The sequence below is a fragment of the Silurus meridionalis genome, chromosome 22, assembly GCF_014805685.1.
Source record: "Silurus meridionalis isolate SWU-2019-XX chromosome 22, ASM1480568v1, whole genome shotgun sequence".
NCBI classification, from domain to species: Eukaryota; Metazoa; Chordata; class Actinopteri; order Siluriformes; family Siluridae; genus Silurus; species Silurus meridionalis.
In genome coordinates, this window is record NC_060905.1 from 11,214,383 (window position 1) to 11,239,241 (window position 24,859).

Sequence of the window (24,859 nt, forward strand, 5' to 3'; positions counted from 1 at the left end):
TATGGTACCAGTATGTACAGGTAAAAGATTTATGTGCATACAGTAACTAATTAACAAAAACTTCTTATAGTGACATATACTGCAATATGTGTGACCTACAGTGGTGTGAAAAAGTGTCTTATTTATCTGCATGTTTGTCACACTTTAATGATTTAGATCATCAAACTAATTTAAATATAAGTCAAAGATAACAAGTGAACACAACATGCAGAACCGAGGTCGAGATAAGTGGGTTCGACTGTAAATGGTTGGACCACCCTTAGCAGCAACAACTGCAATCAAGTGTACTCTGTGAAGGAATTTTGGTTCACTCATCTATGCAGAATTGTTGTAATTCAGCCACACTGGAGGGTTTTTGAGCATGAACCGCCTTTTTAAGGTCATGCCACAGCATCTCAATAGGAGTCAGGTCAAGACTTTGACTAGGCCAATCCAAAGTCATTATTTGGTTTTTCTTCAGCCATTAAGAGGTGGACTTGCTGGTGTGTTTTGGATCATTGTCCTGCAGCAGAACCCAAGTTCGCATCAGCTTGAGGTTATGAACAGATGGCCGGACATTACCCTTTAGGATTTTTTGGTAAACAGCAGAATTTATGGTTCCTTTTATCACAGCAAGTCTTCCAGGTCCTGAAGCAGCAAATCAGCCCAAGACCATCATACTACCACCACCATATTTTACTGTTGGTATGATGTTCTTTTTCTGAAATGCGTTGTTACTTTTACGCCAGACATAATGGGACACACACCTACCAAAAAGTTCAACCTTTGTCTCATTACTCCACAGAGTATTTTCCCAAAAGTCTTGGGAAAATCAAGATGTTTTCTGGCAAAGCTGAGACAAGCCTTTACTTTGCTTAGCAGCGGTTTTTGTCTTGGAACTCTGCCATGCAGACCATTTTTGCCCAGTCTCTTTCTTATGGTGAAGTCATGAACACTGACCTTAACTGAGGCAAGTGAGGCCTGCAGTTCTTTGGATGTTGTTGTGGGGCAGACATGGGCAAACTACGGCCCGCGGGCCACACATGGCCCGTTGGGTTTATTAATCCGGCCCGCCGAACGTGACCAAATTCTATTAAAATAGGTACGGGTAAACCTTGTTCAATTTAATTTTCCCCTGTAATGCCCACGTTTCCCCTTAAGATGTCGCACTTCAGCTCCATTGACGTTGTTCGCGTGCAATACTCTCTTCTTCTCTTAAAAGAGCTTAATCTGATACTCTTTAAAAACTGCGACAGTTTCTGACAAACACCTCGGATCTATCCTGAGAATTGCCACAACAAAACTTACTCCACACTTTGATGAACTGGCAAAATAAGGAGTTCAACAACACTGTTCCTACTGAATCTAAACTTAGGTTTTTCTGCTGTTTATTGATGCACTGGCAAAAAAAGATAAAAAAATTGTTGATCTTTTGGCACTTGATCAAACTGAATTTGTTATATATCCCTGTTGTGGGGTCTTTTATGACCTCTTGGATGAGGGGTCGCTGTGCTCTTGGGGTAATTTTGGTCGGCCGGCCACTGCTGGGAAGGTTATCCACTGTTCTATGTTTTTGCCATTTGTAAATAAAGGCTCTAACTGTGGTTTGCTGGAGTCCCAAAGCTATAGAAATGGCTTTATAACTTTTTTCAGACTGATACTCAATTACTTTCTTTCTCATTTGTTTCTGAATTTCTTTGGATCTCAGCATGATGTCTAGAGATTTCTTAATTGCAAATAGGTGTGGCAGTAATCAGGCCTGGGTGTGGCTAGAGAAATTGAACTCAGGTGTGATAAACGACAGTTATAACAAGGGGGCAAACACTTTTTCACACAGGGCCATGTAGTCTTGATAAAAAAAATAAATAATAATATATATATATATATATATATATATATATATATATATATATATATATATATATTTTTTTTTTTTTTTTTTTATTAATTATTATTATTATTAAAAAAACTATGTTAAATATATGTTGTATGCTGATCATTACTGATCTGTCATATACTCTGTATCCCTATTTAATACTCGTACTATCTATATTGTCTCACATTGTCTTGTATAGTCTGTTTTTGTCTTGTCTTGTCTGTTTTGTCTTGTATAGTTCAATGTATGGTTGAATGTATAGTTACAGCTGAATGTATAGTTATTTATGTCTGTACTTTGAGAGTCACTAACAGCTGGAACCAAATTCCGTGTGTGTGTCAACACACTTGGCCAATAAACCTGATTCTGATTCTGATAGGGGGTAGAATCAAGACAGGTGGGTTTACAAAGCAAATGATTATTAAATTTATACTGCCATCTACAGGAAACTGGATACGTTTTCGTCAGTTGGAACGTTTGGTGTGAGGATCAGGGAATCATTTGACCGAACTTGCCGTGTTTTAAGTGCCATCTATAGGGAACACGACGGCACTGTCCGCGTGCACGCGAAGGGGGTCGACTTCAGCCAGGGGGGTCGGAATTAGGCACAGCACCGGCGTTTGCACCAGCTTCAAGTTTAAGCACCGCGACTTCCGCTTCAGTAGACTCTCAGAGCAACGCTTGGATCAACCGCAACACTCCGAGCTGAGGTACTCTGATGTCTGCATACGATAAATACAAAACCGCATCCATCGCAAGATTTGGACTGGCTCCAGTTGCAGAGGGAACCAGTGTTCAGGCCCAGTAGACTCAGCTTTTCAATCAGGTGCTGGGGATGATTGTGTTGAATGCTGAACTGAAGTCTATGAACAGCATTTGTACGTATTTGTATGTCCACTAGTACAGTACAATAAAAATGTGAATCCTGTCTGGTCTCTTAGAATCAATATCCTACATACAGACACACTACAAAGTGTAAATTTGTGCTGTTGAAATTAATAGATGCCATACAGAAGAAATTCCACCTTGTGCATTTTTAATCATTGTAATCCAAAAAGTTGTTTACATCTGTAAATACTAAAACCAATCACTGTCATATTGAAAAAAAAAAACGATTAAATGTTTTGACTATCTTATTTGTGAACAATGACAAAAGGACTTGTCATTCTGATGGCAACGATATGTTCATTGACACAAATACTTACTTTCGAGAGATGAACTAAGGATTTTAAGAAAAGTACATGCTTTTGTAAGAAATCCAATGTGTTGTGCTGTTTGTAGAAATTACTTTGAGAATGCACTAACTGGTTTGCAAATATGAAAAAGGTTTAAGAAATACTCCAAAGCAACTGAGAAAAACTGTAAAACTACTGACAAATAAAATATCCCTTAGTGTCATTGACTAAATGTATCACCTCCCCAGCGAAATGATTTTTCAAAATAGCGACACCTGCTGATCGCTTATTCCCATGAGACATCCATCATGCATCTCTGCCTCACCAGGACCTCCAAGATTTAACATCGTCACGTATTGGTTTCTCTAAAAAGAAATTAGACGTGCTTGTTAACATACAGCATTTCTTTTGTTGTTTTAGGTTTTTTTAAATCCCAAGTTTTAAAATGAACCAAAACTGCACTAATATATAAACTACAAGGAATTAACAGTTTAATAATCAAATATTATGATATTTTAAAAAATACTAAAAGTTATATAACAAAAAAGCAATAATTAACAAACCAAGATGAAGTAAAAATTAACAAAACAGCTGTAGCATGTCTCATGTCTGTTGCAAGCTGTAAAGACAACTAAAGTCTGTAGATTTAGACAAACAAACAAACATGGCTTTATTAACAGAGTTCACAAAGAAATCTCCACTTAATCAAAAGTGAGTAGGTGGTATATTATTTACATTTTTAATGTTTTTGTCATGTTATTAGATAAATATTGATTCTGAACTGCTCCAGATCATGTAGGAAACAGCAAACAAGTATACAAATTCAATTTAATTAATGTACCAAAGCATTCGCAATTTGAACAAAGCATTGTATTTAAATACAATACTAAATATACAAGAACAAATAAGAAGCGTTTTTTAAAGAGAAAAAGTAATTTGTTTCATTTTTAGGAAAATTAAAATTTTATTGCTGAAATTGCATACAAGAATATCTGTGAAAACTAAACACATTTAGTGTATTTAATTGACATATTACATCAAAATGCAAATACAAATATATAAATAAAAATATTAAATTTTATTTCAGATTACTCAGATTAATTTCAGAAAAAAAGGAAACTCACTTTATTTTGTTTACTTTATGTTTTATTTTCCCAAACTTTGGAAACTTTCTGTAGTTTTCTTTGGCCTCGATCCTTGGAAGACCTTTTCTGCCACAAACAAAAGTTTGTCTAATTCCAATTTATTTTCTCTCATAACTTTTTTCTCGCAACTCTGACTGTAAACAACCAAAATCTCTGGTGATTCCTTCAGTAACAATGTTGTTGGCCTTAAGTTTAAAGCTGTTGGTGTATGAATGAGGCTCCAGAGACTTCTGCAGTTCTCTGCAGGGATTAGAGTCTTAGTTTGATTCCATGCGATTTTATTGATTGTAGCCTATTTCATTTTAAATGTGTAAAGCTTTCTGGCACTATAGAGGGGGGTGATGCTGCCCGATTGGCTAAAAAAAAATCGTAAATGTGAGAAATAAAGTCAGAATTACAAGAAAAAAACCTCAGATTTGCCAGAAATAAAGTTGGAATTGCGAGAAATATAGTCTTTGTTATAATGTGGGGGAAACAGGCTTTCATGTGAATCTTTACCGTACTGCTCACTGTTTTCTCCCCATTCCTCCATTTTCTTAGTCTGCAGCGTCTTCTGTGTTTACCTGTCCATAGCGTGCCAGAGTTTAGCGGGTGGTGCATCAGTAATAATGGTCCGTGGGGAAACACAATGCTCCTTGTGTAGTTAAATGGACTAAACAAAGCTTAGACTTTTGGTATTCAAATTACTCGAGTTACTTAAGCAATCATTTCAGCCCTAATGACCTCAACTGCCAGTCAGCAATTTTAGATCAATAGTCTGTGTCAGCTATGCAGCTGTTAGCACCATTAGTCTGTGTCAGCCATGCAAATGCGTCAGATTGTAAACATGGTGCGTGTCTCAGATCATCCGTGTAACAGTGATACAGCATGTAACAGTGTCAGGTTTCTCTTACAGAACTCATTTGAGAGATTGTCAGTTAGCCAGAAAATGCCAAAACCATGGCTGTGACAAGCCAGATACCAAAATGGTACAACAAACAAAATGACAGTAGGTCGTTCAATAGGACATTTTCCAGGGCATGGTAGGACAAAATGTCTTGGCTGTCTGGTTAAGCTGTTCGGAATAAATACATTTTTCCATGCCTGCTTTTCTATTCTTTACCAGGAGGGCAGGGAGTGGTCTGTGGAGTAGCTAGGTGTCTGATTTAAATAACTTTATTGAAAAACCTAAAAAACAGAAATCTAGTTAATGTTAATGTTAGTTGTGCAATAAAAAAATGCTTGGAACTACAGAGATACATTTTTTCGTGAGAAAACCAAGGAAGTAAACAAAAATAGGCTTTATTTCTCAAAAAGTATGCACTGTTTTTTAGTGGCCAAGGTAATTTGACTTTTAGGATAAGATGAGACCAAAACCTCTAACAATCCAATTAATATTTATATACAATAAATACAATGTTAATGTGTGCATTCAAAGATAACGTTGTATGTATTCGAGCCAACCAGACAATATTGGAACTTATCCCAAAAACCTAATCTGTCTAAAGATGTAATAATCAGTTGGTGTTCCTGAAGTGTAGCACTGTGTGGGTGTGAGCAATGGACACTCTTGCGTGTGTAGGATTCGCCTCGCACGACAAACACCCCCACACACAACACAAGCATCATCTTATCTATCACGCATATACATGAAATATATGCGCTGCATGAAGACTCCTGCTGTCACTCTTGACACACACACTCAGTTTGACCCTCACACACTCATCAAGAGCTTTCATGTATTCATTGAAATTCTCGCTCTCCTTAAGGTTTTACGTGCCGACAAAAGCTTCTGCCATTATCGTAGTCAACAGTGTCTACTCGGAGAGAGACGGAGGGAGAATGAACGAATGAGCGGTAAAGAAATGGTGAAAGATGGAAGAGGCTGACGAGCTGCTGAGCTCCTGTAATCTTACTGGCCGATATATACCGGCTGTTCATTATGTCGGCGCTCAGCTTGAGAAAAGGGAGAAGTGACAGAGGCGTACATGCAAAAGAGATACAGAGAAAGAAACACTTGAGGGAACAACAGAACGACGGACAGGGAGCGAGAGACAGAAGGGGAATAGTGGGCAACAACAGCTGTTTCAACACTAGTTGGGCTTCAGAGAGGGAAAGAATGAGAGACAAAGACTGACATTGTCAAAGCACAATTGTTAAATCTTACATTAAATCTGCAGAAGCATATTAGACAGAAGAAAAATATTTTTTCTCATATATAACATGACCTGTCTTCCTGTCTCTCAACAGAAATATTGTTTGGGTATGGCGAGGTGTAGCCCTGGAACATTTTGCCTCTAAATAAACTCACTGTGTTCTGGTGTCTTTAATTTTATGTGCATTAGAGTAAAATGATAAAATATTAAGGCATAAGACAAAATTGTCTTTCAACAATGTTTACTTTGTTAAGTGGTGAAAAATAAATAACCAGCTAATGTCATTACAGTTAGCATTATTGAAGGTCAGTGATTTCTGATACTCTAATACTGATGGATTTGGTCAGAATAACTACAACACTACAATGTTTTTATACATTAATATGACTGATTGCATGAATTGTGTGAGTATTAACCTGTTCAGAGATTTATTTTGACTTGTAAAAGTAAGAGTTTTTCAAGGTGGCTTCTACTGCCTGTAAAGTTAACTTTTTTATTTTTAAGGAATCTCAATGTTTGATTTGGTTTTTGATGGCCATGGTTGAACAGTAACTGTAAGCTCTATATTGTCACATGGCAGCATGTTGATGCAGCAGATTGTGTTGTTGCCTCACCATGATTTCCTAAAATCAGGTTTCTCTGTGGGATGTCTCCGTTTATGTTCTCCTAATGTCTCTGAGGGTTTCCTCTACGTTCCCTGGTTTCCTCTGATTTCCCAAAACATTCCATTGTGAGAGCTAGTAACTCTACATTTCCTGTATGTGGGTGTCATTGTAAACTCTATCGAATACACTGACATATGTTTTAATATATTTTTGTCCATTAATATGTATTTATATGTATGTGTATTTTTTCTGTGAAAAAAAAAGAACACTATGGGCACTTGCAGAGTACAGTAATGCTGCTGGGAGGGGTACGGACCAGAGGAAAGCTCTTGGGTCGCCAGACAGGACCTATTGGACCCAGCGCTCCTGCAGAGGCTTCACGCCAATCACCCTGACTACCCTGTGTTTCTCCGGTGCCAAGTTAGGTCGTCCTTCCTGGAGGAGGGGTAATGTCAGAGAACCACCAGCCACGACTCCGTCCTGCACTCAGCACAATCACTCAGTCTCTTCTTCATACTAATCACCCACACCTGAATCCATCTACACTCCCTTTTGTAAGGTCCCCGTTCCCACTCGCTCAGTTTGCACTCGCTAACCCGAACCCATGCAAGTCAGATGCCAGCAGTTAATGAAACGGGAGAGAGATCATCGCCTCGCGGGTGGGGCTTGCCTGTATTGTGGTGAGCACGGACACTTAATTCCCCAGTGTCCGGCCCGACCTCCACGCCTGGCTGTGAGTACCGTTGACTTCACTGCAAAAATGACCCACTTATCTAAACTTCCGGTCACACTCAAAACACAGACGCTCTCCCTTCTGGTGGTTGGGTAAAATACTGTGCCCCGGTGGTCATTCTCCAGGTCGCTTGTTACATTGCAAGGAGATCAGGATCCTAGTCCTCGAGAACTCCACGGTGAGTATCATACTGGGACGTCCCTGGCTGACACAACGCTCACCTAAGTTCTCTTGGAACCCGTGTGACGTCCTCGAGTGGAGCCACTGGTGCAAGAAACACTGTCTACACCACCTGCTGCATCCACGCCCAACCCCGATCCCCCTAACAGCCACACTAGTGGAAAGCCAGACTGATGACAAAGAGGTGGAGGTTCCTCCTGAGCACCGATCCTTTGAGGATCCTGGGGTATGAAATCAGTCTGTCAGGAGTACGGATAGACCAGTGGAAGGTGACGGCAGTGCTGGACTGGCCCTGTCCGGGAACTACCAAGGAGCTCCAGTGCTTCCTGGGTTTCACTAACTTCTACCGACAATTCATCCAGGGCTTCAGTTTGGTCACCACCCTGCTTACCTCTCTCCTGAAGGGGAAGGCCAAGACCCTCGTGTGGACCCGAAGGCCCAGAAGGCCTTCCAGGAACTAAAAAGGAGGTTCAGTGTCGCCCCTCTTCAACGACACCCGGATCCCTGGCTCCCATTTACCGTAAAAGTGGATGCCTCCTCCACCGGCGCAGGGCCGCTTTATCCCAACAGGGTTAGGATAAGGGTTAGGGTTAGGGTTAGGGTTTTAGATTTTACGGTGATCACGGACCACAAAAACCTCCAACATCTGCCGGAAGCCAAGCGTCCAAACCCCCGGCATACTAGATGGGCCCTATTTTTCACATGCTTCCACTTCAGCACCACCTATAGTCCCGGCTCCAATAATGGCAAAGCAGACGCCCTGTCCCGGATCCATGGCCCCGACGAGCCCACGGACCCTGAACCGATCGCTCCGCCCAATCTAATCCTCAGCCCCATTGTCTGGGATTTGGAGGAGGAGATCCGGACGGCGACGTAGGGAGAGCCAACCCCTATGGGATGTCCAGAAGGGAAAACGTTAGTTCCCAGGTCTTGCCCTGACAGACTCTCTGACAGACTCTCCTCCTGGTCCAATCATGCTACTGGTGGCCAGGGATAAGCGGGGATGTAGCAAGATACATCCAGATTCATCCAGAAGAAAACTGGTGCCCCTTGCCAACCGCAGCGGCCATGGTCCCATCTGGGGGTAGACTTCATCACCGACCTGCCTATCTACAACAGTAACACCTGCATGCTAGTGGCTGGGAACCGCTTCTCCAAGGCTTGCAGACTGGTTCCCCTCTGTGGTCTGCCCACAGCCTAGAGGCACTCTTCCACCACGTATTCCAGAATTTCAGCCTCCCGGAAGAAATTGGTACTGACCAGGGACCCCAGTTCACATCCCACATGTGGAAGGCATTCTTCTGGCTCCTAGGGGTCACGGTCAAGTCGGCACACATGCAGCTCCAACGAGCCCTCAGGACCACCCGGAGGTTCGCAGATCCTCGGAGGTCGGAGGCCTCCCCGTACCAACCAGGTGATCAGGTCTGGTTGTTGACCCGAGATCTGCGCCTCTGACTGCCCTGCAAGAAACTCAGTCCTCGTTACATTGGGGCCATACAGAATCATCAGGCGCATCAATGATGTAGCCTATCGGCTCGACCTCCCTCCCTGGTAAAGGGTCCATCCATCCTACCTTCCACATTTCACTCTTGAAACCCTTCACCACCCCCTACCACAGAGGACCCTGGATTTACCATAGATCCTCCTCCCCCGGAGAAACTGGACCAGCCGTCAGTGTACTCTGTCCGGGAGATTCTGAACTTGCGATGTAGGGGTTCCACTCTGGAATACCTCGTCAACTGGGAGGGGTACGGACTGGAGAAACGCTCTTGGGTCACCAGACAGGATGTTTTGGACCCAGCACTCCTGGAGTAGTTTTATGCCAGTTACCTTGACCGCCCCGCACCCCGGGGCCGCTGGTGTCCTTGGTGCCGAGTTAGAGTGTCAAAAGCTGCCCATGGGGGAGGGGGTAAAGTCAGAGAACCACCAGCCACGCCTTCCTTCTGCACTCAGCACACTCGCTCAGCTTCTCCTTCCTATTAATCACCCACACTTGTCTTCGATCTACATACTTATAAGGACCCCGTTCCCACTCGCTCACTGTCCGATCTACCGTTTGCACTATAGATCATCCCTGGACTTGCTATGCTCTGTACCCTACCTGTTTTCCGTGTTTTGCTTCTTTGAAAGCTCCTGCTTTGTGTACTAAGGCAAATAAAGCTTAATTGACTTTATTCCGGTTTCCATTTCTTGATCTGTGCGTGACAAATACTGACAAGTTATAACCCTTTTTAAAAATTGCCCAGTCAAAAACACTCATAAACAGATCACAATTTTTTTTTTACATTTTACTTTAACAGAATATAATAAATTAACATGTTATATGCATACACACACACACACACACACACACACACACACACGCGCGCGCGCTCGCAAACACACAGTCTGTCTCCTTACAATTTTATACAAATTAGCAAATGGGCTCTTTTAAAAAATGTATCAACTTTAAGCTTGTTATATTTTGATTGTTAAAGAAACAAAATGTCACCCTGCTGTGTAGGGTTTAACATGTTCTCTTCTTGTGAAGGTTTTTTCCCACCTTTAATAAACATTACCAGCTTGTTTAATCTACCTTTTCATGTGTAAATGAGTGTTTGAACTTGTGGGTGCTGTGAGGTGCTGGAATTCCATCCAGGGATCCAGCCACTATTTCTGTCTCATGTGCACTTTTTCCAGAAAAGGAGCAGGATGAGAATTGGAATGAACTAATGTGTAATACTCTAATCACTTGTAAAGGGCAGGTAAAAATGCTGATACACCTTTTTTTATTTTTATTCCAATGTTGGAAACATTTGACTAAAAACAGTTTGTTTTATGCAAAGTTTGTACAGACTTGTATGAAGGATTAATTTGCAGTTATGTTTCCAAATATATCTAATTTTTACTTATTCTCTTTTTATGCTCATATTTGACCTCTATAATCTAGTATTAGCACTGCAATTTCCTTTTTTCTCATATTACAATATTACACATGACTGCCCAATTAAATTATTTAGGAATGAAAAATCACAGGCGTTGGTTACATCAATACACAAGAAAAAAATATTATAGCCAGTAAATGTGCTGGGAAAAGTTTAAGTTTCACTCCCAAAAGCTGTAAAAACAATTAATATCCTCAGTATGTCAGTATGTTTTGATCTAAGGCTAAACATCTGTAAGGGAACAGCTCTATGGGACTATCAAAGTATGTCAAAGGCCCAAGGTCCAGATACGCATGTTTGCTCTTGGGTCACTTTGCAAAGGACTGTTTCTCACAGTTAGGGGAGAAAGTTTAGTTTAGTGCCAGAAGAGGAGGAGGAATCAGTCAGCCAAACTGTCCAATCAGAGCCTCAGAAACTACAAAAGGTTGCAACACACCCCTAATGTCTACACCTCTGACATCAAGTACAGATTTATATCATAATAAATTTTTTCTTCCGTCCTTTGTTGTTAAAAAATTTATGCATTTGTCCAGAGCATCAATATTATTATCTGTTTTGGCCATTCATTTTGATCCTTTCCATGTGGCACTCCCATTGTTGTGTTTTGTGACTTCCTCTGCCATTGGAAAAAAAGCCAAGAAAAAGGAGAGAAAACATAAGCGCACTTATCTTCAAATAATGGTGACACCAAAAGAGCAAGACACTCCCACACAAATTTGGAACAGAAGAAAAGGTACAAATGAGCTCTGGATATTGGGTCACAGAGTTAATATGTGAAGGGCGTGTGTGTGTGTGTATATACAAAGGACTTTTAGTTCATACAAGCACAGGCCTGCACTTAGATCGGTCAGGTTTCCTGACTGTGACTGAAAGCTGTTTATTTTATAGACAAATATAAATTGTTGCTGAAAAGTTCTTAAATACAAATGTGGCATACAGGCATTCTTTGAATATAAAAAAAAGGCAATATTTTTTGCCATTTTGAAAAAGTGTGGTAAATTACAAGGCTAGTATTTAGTATGGAGGTGAAAGGTCAAGTGGAGTCATTCCTGCATGACCTCCTTAACCATTGAACTGACGGGAGCTAGTCATCTGCTCAAATTAGAACACACGTGGCCTGAATATGGGAACACACTGAAATTAGATGTACAGGACACAGCAAACATCAGTCACAGAGTTTGGAGCTGCTGGTGGAAATATTAGCAGGTACTATATAAATAGGTTCTGGGATGAAGGTAACTGTTATGCAGAGACTCATTATTTGCCACATTAATGAAGAGTACCTTGTACTCACAATAGATTACATCAGACAAAGAATACAATAACCATGATTTTGAAGATGTTAGCTGAGGTTTTATTCCTTTTTTTGAGACTTGGACTTTTGAGAAACGGTTGGAAACACTTGACATAGCAACATTTCTTTCAGTAGGTACAAAGACAGTTGAGAGGAACTTCACTCTGCTTTCACGTAGGATCGTGTGCAGACCACGTCGCCAAGAGTTAGTGTCTGTCAAAGAAAGTAAATTATATGTTTATTTAAAAAACCACAAACGCACCTTAAATTCTGTAATGACTGCAAATAATACAGTCTACAAACAGGAAAGAGCACAAGCAGATGCATAATTAGTCCAGCACTTTAGCATCCGTAAGGAATACTGACCAGTGTGAGATTGTTCCCATCAATTTCCCGGACCAGCGACGTCTCTTTGTCTTCCCACTTCTGAATGTGGATCAGCTTGTTCCCGTCAACGGTCAACAATGACTGAAATAAAAACACATTGAAGAAAAAGGTCAATCAAAAGTAATTTTTCATATATTTTTTTTTACTTTTAATCCTGTAAAACATGATGTTGCATTTCTTGGTAATAATCACTCAATCAAAATTATTCCTGTATACAACAATTTAACAATGATCATATTCCATGACATTCACAATTAAATATTATAACACATTAAACAGCCATGTTTTGGGTTCCTTAAGTACATAATTATTTTGCTAGAATGTCTTTTCTGAGAAAGAAACCTAAATTAAATGCATATAGATTGCAAAACAGCATTTATACTTCACTAGAGCTATATAATGGTTATAGCCAGCTAGCTATATATTGTTACTTTGTTTGTGCACAAAGGTTCTTTTGTAAGGACAACACCAGGGAGTAGGTCAGCAGCGGAAGCATGACAGTTAGCACACTGGGAGCCTTGTGGTAAAGCACGTGTTTAATATTTCCATAAAATTCCTTACTGATTATTGTATATACTCAAATGTACCTTGACTTTACGGTCATCTGCTGTGGTCTCGTCAAACTCCTCCCCCAACTTGAACTTGATTTCTGTTGTCTTGAAGGTGCTGACTGTCTTTAGCGTGACCACATCACCATCAACAGAAATTATGGTGGAGGGTTTGGTCATGTTGCCAACCTGGCGTGTCGCAAAACCAACACCTAGGACACACAAATATGCATATTTTTTATATACATACATATACACACACACACACACACACACACACACACACACACACACACACACACACACTTTGGTGTAGTTCTGAAAATAACATGCATTAATTCAATAGGATTCTAGTTAGACACTGACCTTTCCACATTATCTAAAACCATAAGCATGTCTGTGTATTGCAAAAAAGGCTCTGAATGACCCAATTTTCCACCCTTACATAAAATATTCCATGGAAATTTCACAGTAGGGGGTAATGTATTCAGGGCAGGAGGCTACTGCAGCAGGTTATCACAAAACGACATACAAACCCCCACCTACATTCATAGCTTAACCATGAGTGGCCCTGTCCTTGTCAATTCTAAAGTCTGGAACGGACAAACGGGTCAAATCAACATTAGCGCCCTACAGCTGATTGCCAGAGTAAGCACTGGATATTGATTTGTTCTTACAGTGAGTTGCACCAGGCCAGGATAAGACCACCCAGTCATTTTGACTTTTTATACTGCTACACATTGTGTCCTGAGGAGAATCATTTTCTCATCCTTGCTCTACTTTAGAAATCCCCTGAAGGAAAAGAAAATTACACCACCAGACATTTTCTTACTACATACAACTTCTCAACTCTTCCCCTTGCAGTCCATTTCTCAAAGCTACTCTTAATGACCAAAGTTCTATTATAGGATATAAATAAATGTCTCATCCAAGCTGAACAATATACATCAGCCCAGCAGTAATTCCACAATTGATATGATTTATTTTGGTAAAAACTTGATAGCAAAGCTAGTCTTTCATTTGCCACAGGCATAATCTTGCATATTGCTTATTGTTGAACAAAATGATTGATGTTGACACAAGCATTTTTTTTTATAAACCAGCATTGTACGCCTGTGTTTTTAAGTGGGATCTTGGGCAAGTTGGTGCAGTGCTGCTGGTACAAACGTGTTGGTTGCGTCAACCCAAAGCCAAGTCAAGTCATCACAAGCTTCAAGACACTAATGGATTCTTATAAGCAGCCTGATTCCCCCCCCCCCCCCCCCTTTTTAACCTGATCAGTATGTTTGATGATCCTGTTGAAAATATGCCAGATGTCAAACGGTGGCAAATTTGCCTGTGGGTTTTTTTAAACCATCTGAAGGTGAGTAAAATGTGCTCCTTTCATTTTGTGACTGTGTAAATAACAAAAAGGTACATTCTGAGACTAAACAATAAATAAATAAATAAATAAATAAAGAAGCTATTGGACCAAACATAACATTTGGTGCAAGTGCAATTTTCAATTGTGAAAATTCTTTCATTTAGGAACTGAAAAACGTTTATAAACACAATATGTATATACACATTATGTAAAACTACTGATTAATTCTTTAAGGCCACGTGCGCCAGTGTAGCGCTGTGCGGCTGTGAGCAATCGACGCTCTTGTGTGAGTAGGATCCACCCTGCACCACACACACACACACACACACACACAAGCATCTATCTACACGCATCTGCACGCATCTGTTTTGTCCTAAATAAAATCTAATTGCATTTACACAGCAAGATTTAACTGGTTACTGCTCCGATTCTCGCGTGCGTGCAGACAAAAATACACGAGCTGCGTGAAGACACCTGCTCGCTCTCTCTCTCTCTCACACACGGTTTCACCCTCACACACTCACCAAGAGCCTTCATGTATTCATCGAAATTCTTGCTCTCCTTAAGGTTCCACGTGCCGACGAAAGCTTCTGCCATTTTTGTAGCTAACAGTGTGCACTCGAAGAGAGACGGAGGGAGAATGAACGAGTGAGCGGTAAAGAAATGGTGAAAGATGGAAGAGGCTGACGAGCTGCTGAGCTCCTGTAATCTTACTGGCCGATATATACCGGCTGTTCATGACGTCGACGGAGGAGTGACTGCAAAAGAGAGACATAGAAAGAAGCACTCGAGGGAAAGAAAGACAGGGAGCGAAAGACGGACAGGGAGAGAAAGACAGAAGGGGGATGGTGGACAACGGCAGCTGTATTAACACTAGCTGGGCTTCAGAGAGGGAGAGAGGGAGAAACAAAGACTGACATTGTCAAAGCAAAATTGTTCAATCTTACAGTAAAGCTGCAAAAGCATTTTAGACAAAGGAGAGAGTTTTCCTCACATGTAACACGACCAGTCGCTGTTTTTCATCGTGTTGTGTACTTTTATTTATTGTGCAAAAGAGTAAAATGATCAAATATTAAGGCATATGACACAAAGGTATTTCACCAATATTTGCTTTGTTCCTTGAAAAATAAATGATCTGTCAATGTCATTACAGTCAGTATCATAGCATCTTTATACCCTAATACTGAGTGCTTTGGTCAGAATAACACAGTTGACAAGTGGAATTGGAGGGTGTATTATAAAGATGGCATCTACCACCCTGTACCACCCGTGTGTACATCCATGTGTTGTACCATCACATTTGCACTTACATTTTCAGGCACAGAGAGAAACCTTCTGCTGCCATCAAACATTTTATTGTTTTTAGTGATACAATAAAATTCCATAACGGTGAGATATTTCATAACCATGAATCTAATGCACGTAGTGTGATTGAAATGCATCAAGGGGGTCATTGCAATTTAAAGCTCTGTTATCAGACATGTAAGGGCTGTTTTGGTTTCTGCCTTAAAATTTGTAAAAAGAGGCATCTTGTCTTGGTGCTACATTGGCTTCAGCGATAAAAACAGCTATTTGGCTTCTATTGCCTGTAAAGTTTACTCTTTACTTTTCAATATGAATGTGTTTCAATTTATTTTTTGGCTTCTGATGGCTATGGCTGACCAAAATAAAAGATCTTTATCATCATATGGCAGCATGTTTATAAATCAGGTAGCATTTTTGCCTTACCATGATTTGGTCCTGAGCACAGGTTTCTTTGTGTATAGTTTTTTCTGCATGTTCTCCTCCACATGATCTCCTCACTCTAGTGACCCCACAAAACCTCTAGGTGTGAATTTATTGCATTTGTGAATGTGTGAAATATTAAATGTATGAGTAATCATAAAAATGTGTGAATGTATTTTCAGTCTATGTTTTCCAACCAGATTTTGGTGCAATCACTATTCTCTCTCTCTCTCTCTCCCTTTCTCTCTCTCTTTATTTCTCTTTCCCCCAAAATCTTTCTGTCAGTTTGGATGTCATAATTCCTGCCTGGGTGTTTCCTGCTCGCCTCAAGGTGAAAGTGTAGTGATAGTAGCTATCAGCATGGTCGTAACAGACTTCAGAACTCTGCCCAGGTAACACTACACCTCTTGACTCATGACAGTGAAGCATGGCATTGAATTTTCCAAGCAAGGCAGCTGACCTGAGTCTGACGTGAGCAATATTCCTCTACTTTAGCTCTCTCTATTTGCCCTTCTCACTATATAGAAGTTACTTTTACATACTGTTGAAAGCCTAAAAGACTGAGTATAAGTAAATGTTGTGCTCACAGCCAAATATCTGAGTTCAAGCTTCTGATTTTTTTATAGCAGTTAACATTCCTTTGTGAGTGTTACCAGATGTGTGTGAATGCACATGTGTTCTGTTTGCTTCTCATGGTCAGCAGGTTTCTATGTGGTCAAACAGGGTTAAAACTAATCAACCAACATGAAATTATTCTAATACTACATGGAATTAAATATCACTCATCAATGCCCCAAACCAGCCCTGGATTTGAATTAAACTCCTACAGATATCACCCTCATTCAGTGCACCTCTGTTCTGTCACTACACTCACAACAACATGTGTAGCAATATTTGATTTGATCTGTTATTTTAATTAATATTGTAGTTTTTATATTATGTATACAGTAGAAACATAACCTCAGACCAGCTCTCTTCTTTTTAGATGATATGCACAGTGTAGCCCCAACCCAATCTTGCAGGAATATCTATATTTTTTTCCCACCATAGTAGGCCACACCTTATTTTTCAAATGCTTCCTTGTTCTATTTGATTTCAATATTCGCATAACACAAATGGCCAGACATCTGCGGAAGCAGATTCAAGCTCTGTCATGTGCACATTTGTAACACCCTTACATACAGTACATTCCCTTCTTCTGTGTTTCATTTTCTTCATGTCAGATTGTTTAATAAAAAACTTAGTAATGAAAGACCCAATCCAAATATGAAATACATTTGTACATTATTTCGATTAAAATGCAATTGTGCTCTTCTTACCACCACAATGACAGTGGAGGACATATGTTTATGTAAATACATGCTTTACATGCATAGTGTCTATGTCTACCAATGATTGCCTATTCATGGGCTTCCACACCTTATTAATCAACACACATAATCATCTTGTTTAAATTATTAGTGTATCTAAACTAACACACAAGCATGACACATTGCAGAGATCACATGTTTGGCATTTGACACAAGCAGCTGCTAAAGGGAGACAGAGTGTGTGTAAAATATATGATCTGAAGGGGAAAGGGTGAGAGGTAAAACCCATTTTGGAAGTGGAAAGACTGTTGGGAAAAAACTGTTGCCTGTATTATAACAAGTAATTCTTGTCCTTGAATGGCCTACTCAGACATACTATATGAAATATTCTAGCACTTTTTAAAAAATAACCAGTGTCTAACAGTCTGGTGCTTTATTTTGTCCTCAATGTGCTATTGTGCCTGATATGAACATGCTTGTCTATGCTTGTCTATCTACGGGGGTTCAGAGATTAGAATCACTCATTATTTAGATCCTTACTTTTTTCCACCACATATGTACTTTGCCCCCTGGAGGAAATTTGAACATGCAGACACCAAAGACACATACACACAATTAAGACCGGTTAAGACCGGAGATGGGCTCAGTTCAGTGTAGAGTAAAGAAAGATACAATGGATCAGGTCTGTTTTAAGAGTAACCATGGAAATATATACCAACAAACTGCTAGAATGAAAGTGTTGGGGGTTTGTGGTTGATGTATCCCTGGAGAGAGTAAAAGGGGAAATCTATGTAATGCTTTGATTTGTTTGAATTTGAACAAATTTACATTTGTACTTAAAACAGAAGGCAGATTTACATAGGAAAAAGTCATTATTTTCTCAGTATTTTGACTGATATATAAAATAAACTGTTAAAATGTGGATGTAGAGTGCAACAACCAGCATAACACAACATAACAGAAAAAAACACTAGGCTTCCTGACCTCAGGGCAATGGATGCACCTCTTTGCAATGCAATATTGCATTGTTAGGACAGATCAGGGACCAGAACACTTATCATGGAATATGATAAAACAATGGGTGAATGACGTAAACGGCAATATAATACTAAATAAAGGGCATTACTGTTCTCCATAGTCCACTTGCTGTTAACTTAATTGTTTTAAATGTTACTGCAGACAAACTGTACAAAAAGATAAAAAAAATAATAATAATATGATAAGTTCAGCAGTTGTAGGACATGTTAAATCTTTACATTTTGAAAGTGGGGGAAACAGATATGCCTTGTGTCTTTGGACAAGTAAGTAAACCAGCTTTCAGGGTGTTTTGTATTATCTGATGTGTTTTGTATTACTCAATGTTTTTTCATATTACCTGATATGTTTTGTATTACCCAGTGTGTTTTTTTATTTCTAAATTCATTCAGACATTTGATTGGACTTTGAAGCAAATTGACTAGGCCTTTTAAAAATATATATAAATACTACAGTTATAATAAAAAAAAATGCATGAATTATCTACATTAATAACTAACATTTTAAAGGATGGTAAGACAAACGCACGCGCGCGTGTGTGAGTGTGTGTTACCTCGGAGACACAGTTCCAGCAGGATGTAGTGTATCCGGTATCGCGCGCTCGTGCACTGGCCAAAAGATGCGCCCTCTCCTCATTCCTCTGTTACCTCATTTGGCAGCATCGCACTATGGACCGTTCCGATGGTTAATTATGTAAGGATGTTTGGTTTAAAGTTTGCGGCTTTTTGCCTTCTTGCAGTTCATGAAGTTAGTCACTTGGCAGGGAAAATAGCGTAACGTTGACGCAGGTAATTTCTACGCTGCCGTTATGTTTAAAATTGCGTTTATTGCAATAAAAATCTCCACCAGCTTGGAGCAGTGACTCGAAAAGGACAGCATGTGGACCCGAAACCTAGTGGAAGAAGCAGTCAGGCCTAAATGGAAAGCGGCAGGTAACTTCCAATTAATTATGATTTTAGAAACAGTAACCTTCAAAATGTTAGGTTAATTAAACATTACAAGTAATTCTATTTGAAAAGATTTTAAGTGTAAATTGTTTTTAATGTTGACAATTTTTTGTATATCTGATCTAATTAAACTTTATTAAACTAAAAATAAAGACTACTGAGAAACTGAACATGTCTGTGCCAGGCTTGGTTCAACTGCACCTTTCACCTTTTATATCTAGATTTTATTTCATATATTTGAGTGATATAGAAGTTTAAGTGATGGTTGCTTCTTTAATTGCTTCTGTTTTATTAAATTTATTGAATGAGCTTTTTTACAAACACTCACATGAGGATACACATGAAATACACATAGAATGCATATTAAGAAGAGAAAGCTGTTATGTCTCTGTGCCTAGTGTAAGCAGATCCGACTCAATCAGATTTGATCCTTTTCTTTCCCCCAGAGCGTGTGATGCTACTTGAGAATCCACATGGTCAGACTTTCTTCTCAATGTGCACCTGCACTGAATTATTAATGTTGCACTTCCTCCTGAATTCCCTGATGTGTTATTCTTTTCTTAGAAGCAATGCTGAGGCAAAGTTGTTGTTTTTTTTTTCCAAGTGTATTACACCAACTTCCAGTAGATGACTGCAGGCAAGGTTAATAAAGTTAGCACAGCAAACCAGGCATGAAGCTCCCAGTTTTATGTGTACCTCAAAGCAGTGTCTATAAGCAGATGTTTATGTGTCTCTTTTCAGATCACAGAACTAAACTACCTTTGTGTACAAATTCTACTCCTCGACCAGGACTGATATCATACACTTTTGGCTCCAAGACCCTGAGATGTCCTGCAGCCAACAGACCCTTGGAAAAAGTTGGAATTGGCCCATTTAGGTGGGAGGAACGTGTGCTGCTCAGAGCAAGTGGTTATCATGGACGACATGAAGAAGCTAGTCCAGTGCGCCCACGTATTGTGACAGTGGTTCGGCCATGTGGCAAGCACAACCTACGGAAGATTTCTTTGCTGCTAAATCGTCGTGCTGTACAGACTTTTGAGCTATTGATGGCTGATGTGTCAGAAGCCCTTGGCTTCCCATGTTGGCACAGTGGTCGTGTTCGGCGACTTTTTAGCCCTGCTGGGCAAGAGATACACAGTCTTTCTGATTTCTTTAGGTCAGGTAATGCCTTTCTGGCCTTTGGAATTAGCCGCCCCTCCATTAGTGATGTACAGGCTACACTGCAGGAGCTGTATCCTGACAGCCCAGGTTACTGTGACAACTTGCTGAGGTTGTGGGAGCGAATCCTGAGGCCTAAGGCTGCTAAGACAGATAGTGGTTTCCATGATGATGTGCCCCAGGATGAATCTAGTTTAAATGTAGCCCTTAAATTGGTGACAAACCAACCACCAGCCAATAATTTGCAGTCATTCCAAGCACAAGTTAGGCAGAATGACAGGGGCAGGAGGGAAAGACAGAAAGGAGAGTGGGACAACAGGGAGGATAAGAGAGCAAACCAATCTCAGACTAAAGAGGAGAAAAGTATAGACAAGAAGAAGGAGCCAGTATATTGCCAAAGCTGCAGAGGAGCTGGTCCACCTATTCCTCCGATTGTAAACAAGAAATCTACTAAATTGGAAAAGCCTAACCATGAGAACAAAGCTCAGGATAACAGGATGAAAAACTCATCACAGATTAAAAAAACAGAAGCAGTCAATCTGAAAAATAATCCAAACCCTCTCCAAAATAAAGTCTCAATTTTAGGACCCCAAGCAGAAATCCCTAGAGAACAAGACATGCCAAAAGTAGAAATGGTAGAACAGAAAGACTTGTGGGAGGAGCTGCCACCTGATGGCATGCAGGTCTCTCTGGAGGAAATCCATCGCTGCTATGACATTGGGAGTGTGGTGGGTGATGGGAATTTTGCAGTGGTGTATGAGTGCCGTGTGCGTGGCTTCACCCAAACATTTGCCATGAAGGTGGTAGACAAAGCCAAACTGCATGGCCGAGGTCACATGATACAGAATGAAATTGCCTTACTGCGCAGCCTGGCACACTCACGCCTGGTGCGACTCCTGCGCTCACATCACACGGACAAACATGTCTACCTGTTAATGGAGCTGGTGGCTGGTGGTGATCTGTTCGATGCTATTGCCAAGTATGGAAAATTCAGCGAGCCTTGTGCAGCTAGGATGATTCAGGACATCAGCCAGGCTCTGGAGTACATCCATAACAAGAGTATCGCACACCGAGATATCAAGCCTGAAAATCTTTTAGTGAGGAATAAGTACATTCCTTTTAATAAATATTGTTTCTAGTTTGAGATCAATAAATGAACACCTTTTTGTCCTTCTCAAATGTGCTTTAAGGTCCAGTGGCACAGCAATGGCAATATAAACCTAAAGCTGGCTGATTTTGGATTAGCCATGGTAGTGACGGAGCCAGTTTTCACAGTTTGCGGCACACCTACATATGTTGCTCCTGAGATACTTGCTGAGACAGGTGAGCTGCTATGCTGCAAAAAACTGTAGTTACCTCTTGAGGGGTTGGAACAGCAAGAATATCATTTGTGATGGCAAACCATACTTTTGTTGTCATAATAGCACATTTTCTTTGGCTGTTAATCGTAGCTTACATTGTGGAATTCAATTACAAACTATAGCATCTGCTTCCTAAAACCAAGCTCAAAGGTTTCTGAAACTATCATCAAAACAAATTTACATTCCTACAATTTTCTCATGGCATTCTGCCCTTGTAAACTCCTGTGGTGGGAAATGTAAATTTTTTAATTGATGCAAACGTAGAATAAATTACACCTTAGCTTAGAGCTACTCAGAAGCCTGTTATGCAAATACATTTATATAAATATTACATTTTATATAGAAAGAGGAGAAAAGCTTAGGAGATCTAATGTAAGATGTAAGATCTCCTGAAGTTTTTGATCTTTTATGTGACAAACTTATCACACATTTCATGGTATTTAAATCTGCTTTAAAAACTTCAAATCTGTCCATGTGTGCTGTTTTGTATTAGGATTTTGTACCCTGCTCATGTGTGTTTGTATGTAGGGTATGGTGTAGCAGTGGACGTCTGGGCAATGGGTGTGATACTGTTTGTGCTTCTCAGTGGGTTTCCTCCATTCCGCAGTCCAGAACGCAATCAGGAGGAGCTCTTTCATCTCATCCAGAAAGGAGAGGTCCACTTCCTGTCACCATACTGGGACCATATATCTGAGGGTGCGACCCTGAACTTGGGCTTTGATGTGTGCTCCTTCATCCTTGAGTCCACGAATAGCTCACAGCATGTTTTGTGTTTTTGTGTGCATTTCAGGAGCTAAAGTCCTAGTCCGAGCTCTACTAGAAGTAAACCCCACTGTGAGACTGACAGCCAGTCAAACTTTGCAGAACAGCTGGCTTGTTCATGCAGTAGCTCAGAGTGACCACGAGGAGGCGAAAAACTCTAGCAACATCAACAAGAAAGGAACAATTCAAGAACACAGAAAACATGGGGAATGGGAAAATCAGCCAAAACCTGATAAAACAGCAGAGATAGATCAAGTGACACAGATAGACAGGAACACTGAAAACATAACAGATAAATACAGAGAAACTAATATGGACCAGAAAAATATGCAGAGTCTGGAGAGGCCATCACAAGTTAAAGAAATCAGCAAAAATGGACACCTGCTGAAGGCAACAGTATTAGTACAAAAAGCACCTGAGTAGTGCAAATCTTTTGATTGTCCAAATTAAGGTAGGTAATAAACTGATAAATACATTACATTTCCCACATCACAGAAAAATCATATAACCATGAAACATATTAACCACGACCAGAGGCATAGAACAAGGCTGTGCGAAAACCTGAACACATTCATTCAAGTTATTTTAACTTCTTCAAATATGTAACATATAACCGAATACCATAGGTTTTGCTATTGACTACACATCACATTTGCAATAAGGGTCTACTACTTATCATCTCAAAAATACTCTATGCTCTATACTCTCCTTTTTTTCTACATCTGTACCATTTAGGCAATTTATAATATTAAGAAATATTTCCCGTTACTAAGAGAATAATAGAAAAACTGTTTAATTAAAACTCACGAATAATGTAAGTTTGAACCTTATGTACTGCTATTTTCTTTTTCTTGCTTTGTCTTAAGATCTTAAATGTAGAGCGATATGATTGTTGATTTAAATGAAAACAGCTGCATGTTTTTTTTTAAAATGACATAAGTTAGTGGGTTTTAAAATGTAAATACGTTTTTTTCTTATTTTCTTAATACAGGGAAATGGCTAAATTCTTGTCTAATGTGACAATTACACATATGAAGAAATAAAGCAAGTTTTAATAATTTTAACCAAGATGATGTCCTATTTGGACTTTGTCTCTTCGGTCATTTCCTTGCTGAGTATAAAGAGCAAAGTGACTTTGACTGTGTCCCCTACATGAGTAACATATTACATGTCCCTGCTACATTATGTTTCTTTACTTTCCTTTTCTCATCTTCCTGAGAAGTTGAGCAAGTGTGTTCACAATACTAAATATAGTGCTATATCCTCTCTGCTAATTTGATATCTGTACTATTAAAACGCTTTCCTGTCTTAGCATCTGTTCTCTAGAACTTGGGTGATGCCAATTCTAGTGTTTGTAAGTATTACTCTTCGCACCATGTTTCACTTTGTCCCTTTGAACAGACCTGAGACATGAGAATTTGTGTTAGTGTACTAGAATTGGTGTTGTATGGCCTAAGTATCTTCTTTGCATGCAAAGAGCCTGATGTACTTTACCTCGCTGCAAAGTGAATTAAGGAATTAAGTGAATAGTTAAAAGACATGTTCACTAAAGTTTACAAAACTGCAGATGATGTTGAGATGAGCTAGCACATGTTGTGTACAGCTGTGAACCCATTGTGAAAGCATTGTTATTGCTCAAGCAAACAGGAATAAGGGTAAGAAGTGTCTTTTGAATAACATTTTTAAGCAAAAACATGGTTCTTTCAGCAGCTGCTACAAATTACATATCTTCCAATTACATCATATTTTATTTAGATTAATATCAGCATTTACCATTCTTGTTCATAACAGGCTCCATCGATGTGCTACCCACGTGGGTCACAGTCATCACAAGTACCAATCATGAGTACAAGTAGAACTTTGCTCTGGTAGTCTGCAAGGAAATGAGCAAACGGAAATACTCTAGTAGCTCTGAAACAAACCACTCTGGTGGTCCTCCACTCAGTTGTACAACCTGATATCTATAATATATATATATATATATATATATATATATATATATATATATATATATATATATATATATATATATATATTATAGATATCAGGTTGTACAACTGAGTAACAAACTCTATTTTCCTCACTGTATATATATATATATATATATATATACAGTGAGGAAAATAAGTATTTGAACACCCTGCTATTTTGCAAGTTCTCCCACTTAGAAATCATGAAGGGGTCTGAAATTGCATGTGCATGTCCACTGTGAGAGAC

At 39.6% G+C, this 24,859-nt stretch overlaps 2 protein-coding genes across 2 annotated transcripts; one reads left to right on the top strand and one right to left on the bottom strand.

Annotated features, from left to right (window-relative positions):
* Positions 1-12,083: 12,083 nt before the first annotated feature.
* LOC124375780 (fatty acid-binding protein, heart-like) lies at positions 12,084-15,046 on the bottom strand. Its single transcript, XM_046834402.1, has 4 exons — positions 14,869-15,046; positions 13,021-13,193; positions 12,413-12,514; positions 12,084-12,259 (listed from the first exon to the last, which is right to left on the bottom strand). The coding sequence occupies exons 1-4, from the start codon at positions 14,939-14,941 to the stop codon at positions 12,206-12,208; spliced, it is 402 nt and encodes a 133-aa protein (XP_046690358.1). The 5' UTR covers positions 14,942-15,046; the 3' UTR covers positions 12,084-12,205.
* A 3,922-nt stretch (positions 15,047-18,968) lies between these two features.
* Positions 18,969-24,126, top strand: dclk3 (doublecortin-like kinase 3). Its single transcript, XM_046835163.1, has 5 exons — positions 18,969-19,346; positions 20,103-21,616; positions 21,710-21,842; positions 22,409-22,576; positions 22,671-24,126. The coding sequence occupies exons 1-5, from the start codon at positions 19,292-19,294 to the stop codon at positions 23,063-23,065; spliced, it is 2,265 nt and encodes a 754-aa protein (XP_046691119.1). The 5' UTR covers positions 18,969-19,291; the 3' UTR covers positions 23,066-24,126.
* Positions 24,127-24,859: the final 733 nt, after the last annotated feature.

Bases quoted from the DNA above. Each gene is read 5' to 3' on its own strand.
- LOC124375780 (XM_046834402.1), bottom strand. From the start codon at position 14,941: ATGGCAGAAGCTTTCGTCGGCACGTGGAACCTTAAGGAGAGCAAGAAT. The intron at 12,515-13,020 runs GTACATTTGAGT...TTTTTATTTCAG, and splicing joins CAGATGACCGTAAAGTCAAG to TCATTGTTGACCGTTGACGG. The intron at 12,260-12,412 runs GTCAGTATTCCT...TTTCTTTGACAG, and splicing joins ATGGGAACAATCTCACACTG to ACACTAACTCTTGGCGACGT.
- dclk3 (XM_046835163.1), top strand. From the start codon at position 19,292: ATGTGGACCCGAAACCTAGTGGAAGAAGCAGTCAGGCCTAAATGGAAA. The intron at 19,347-20,102 runs GTAACTTCCAAT...GTCTCTTTTCAG, and splicing joins GCCTAAATGGAAAGCGGCAG to ATCACAGAACTAAACTACCT. The intron at 22,577-22,670 runs GTGCGACCCTGA...TGTGCATTTCAG, and splicing joins CTGGGACCATATATCTGAGG to GAGCTAAAGTCCTAGTCCGA.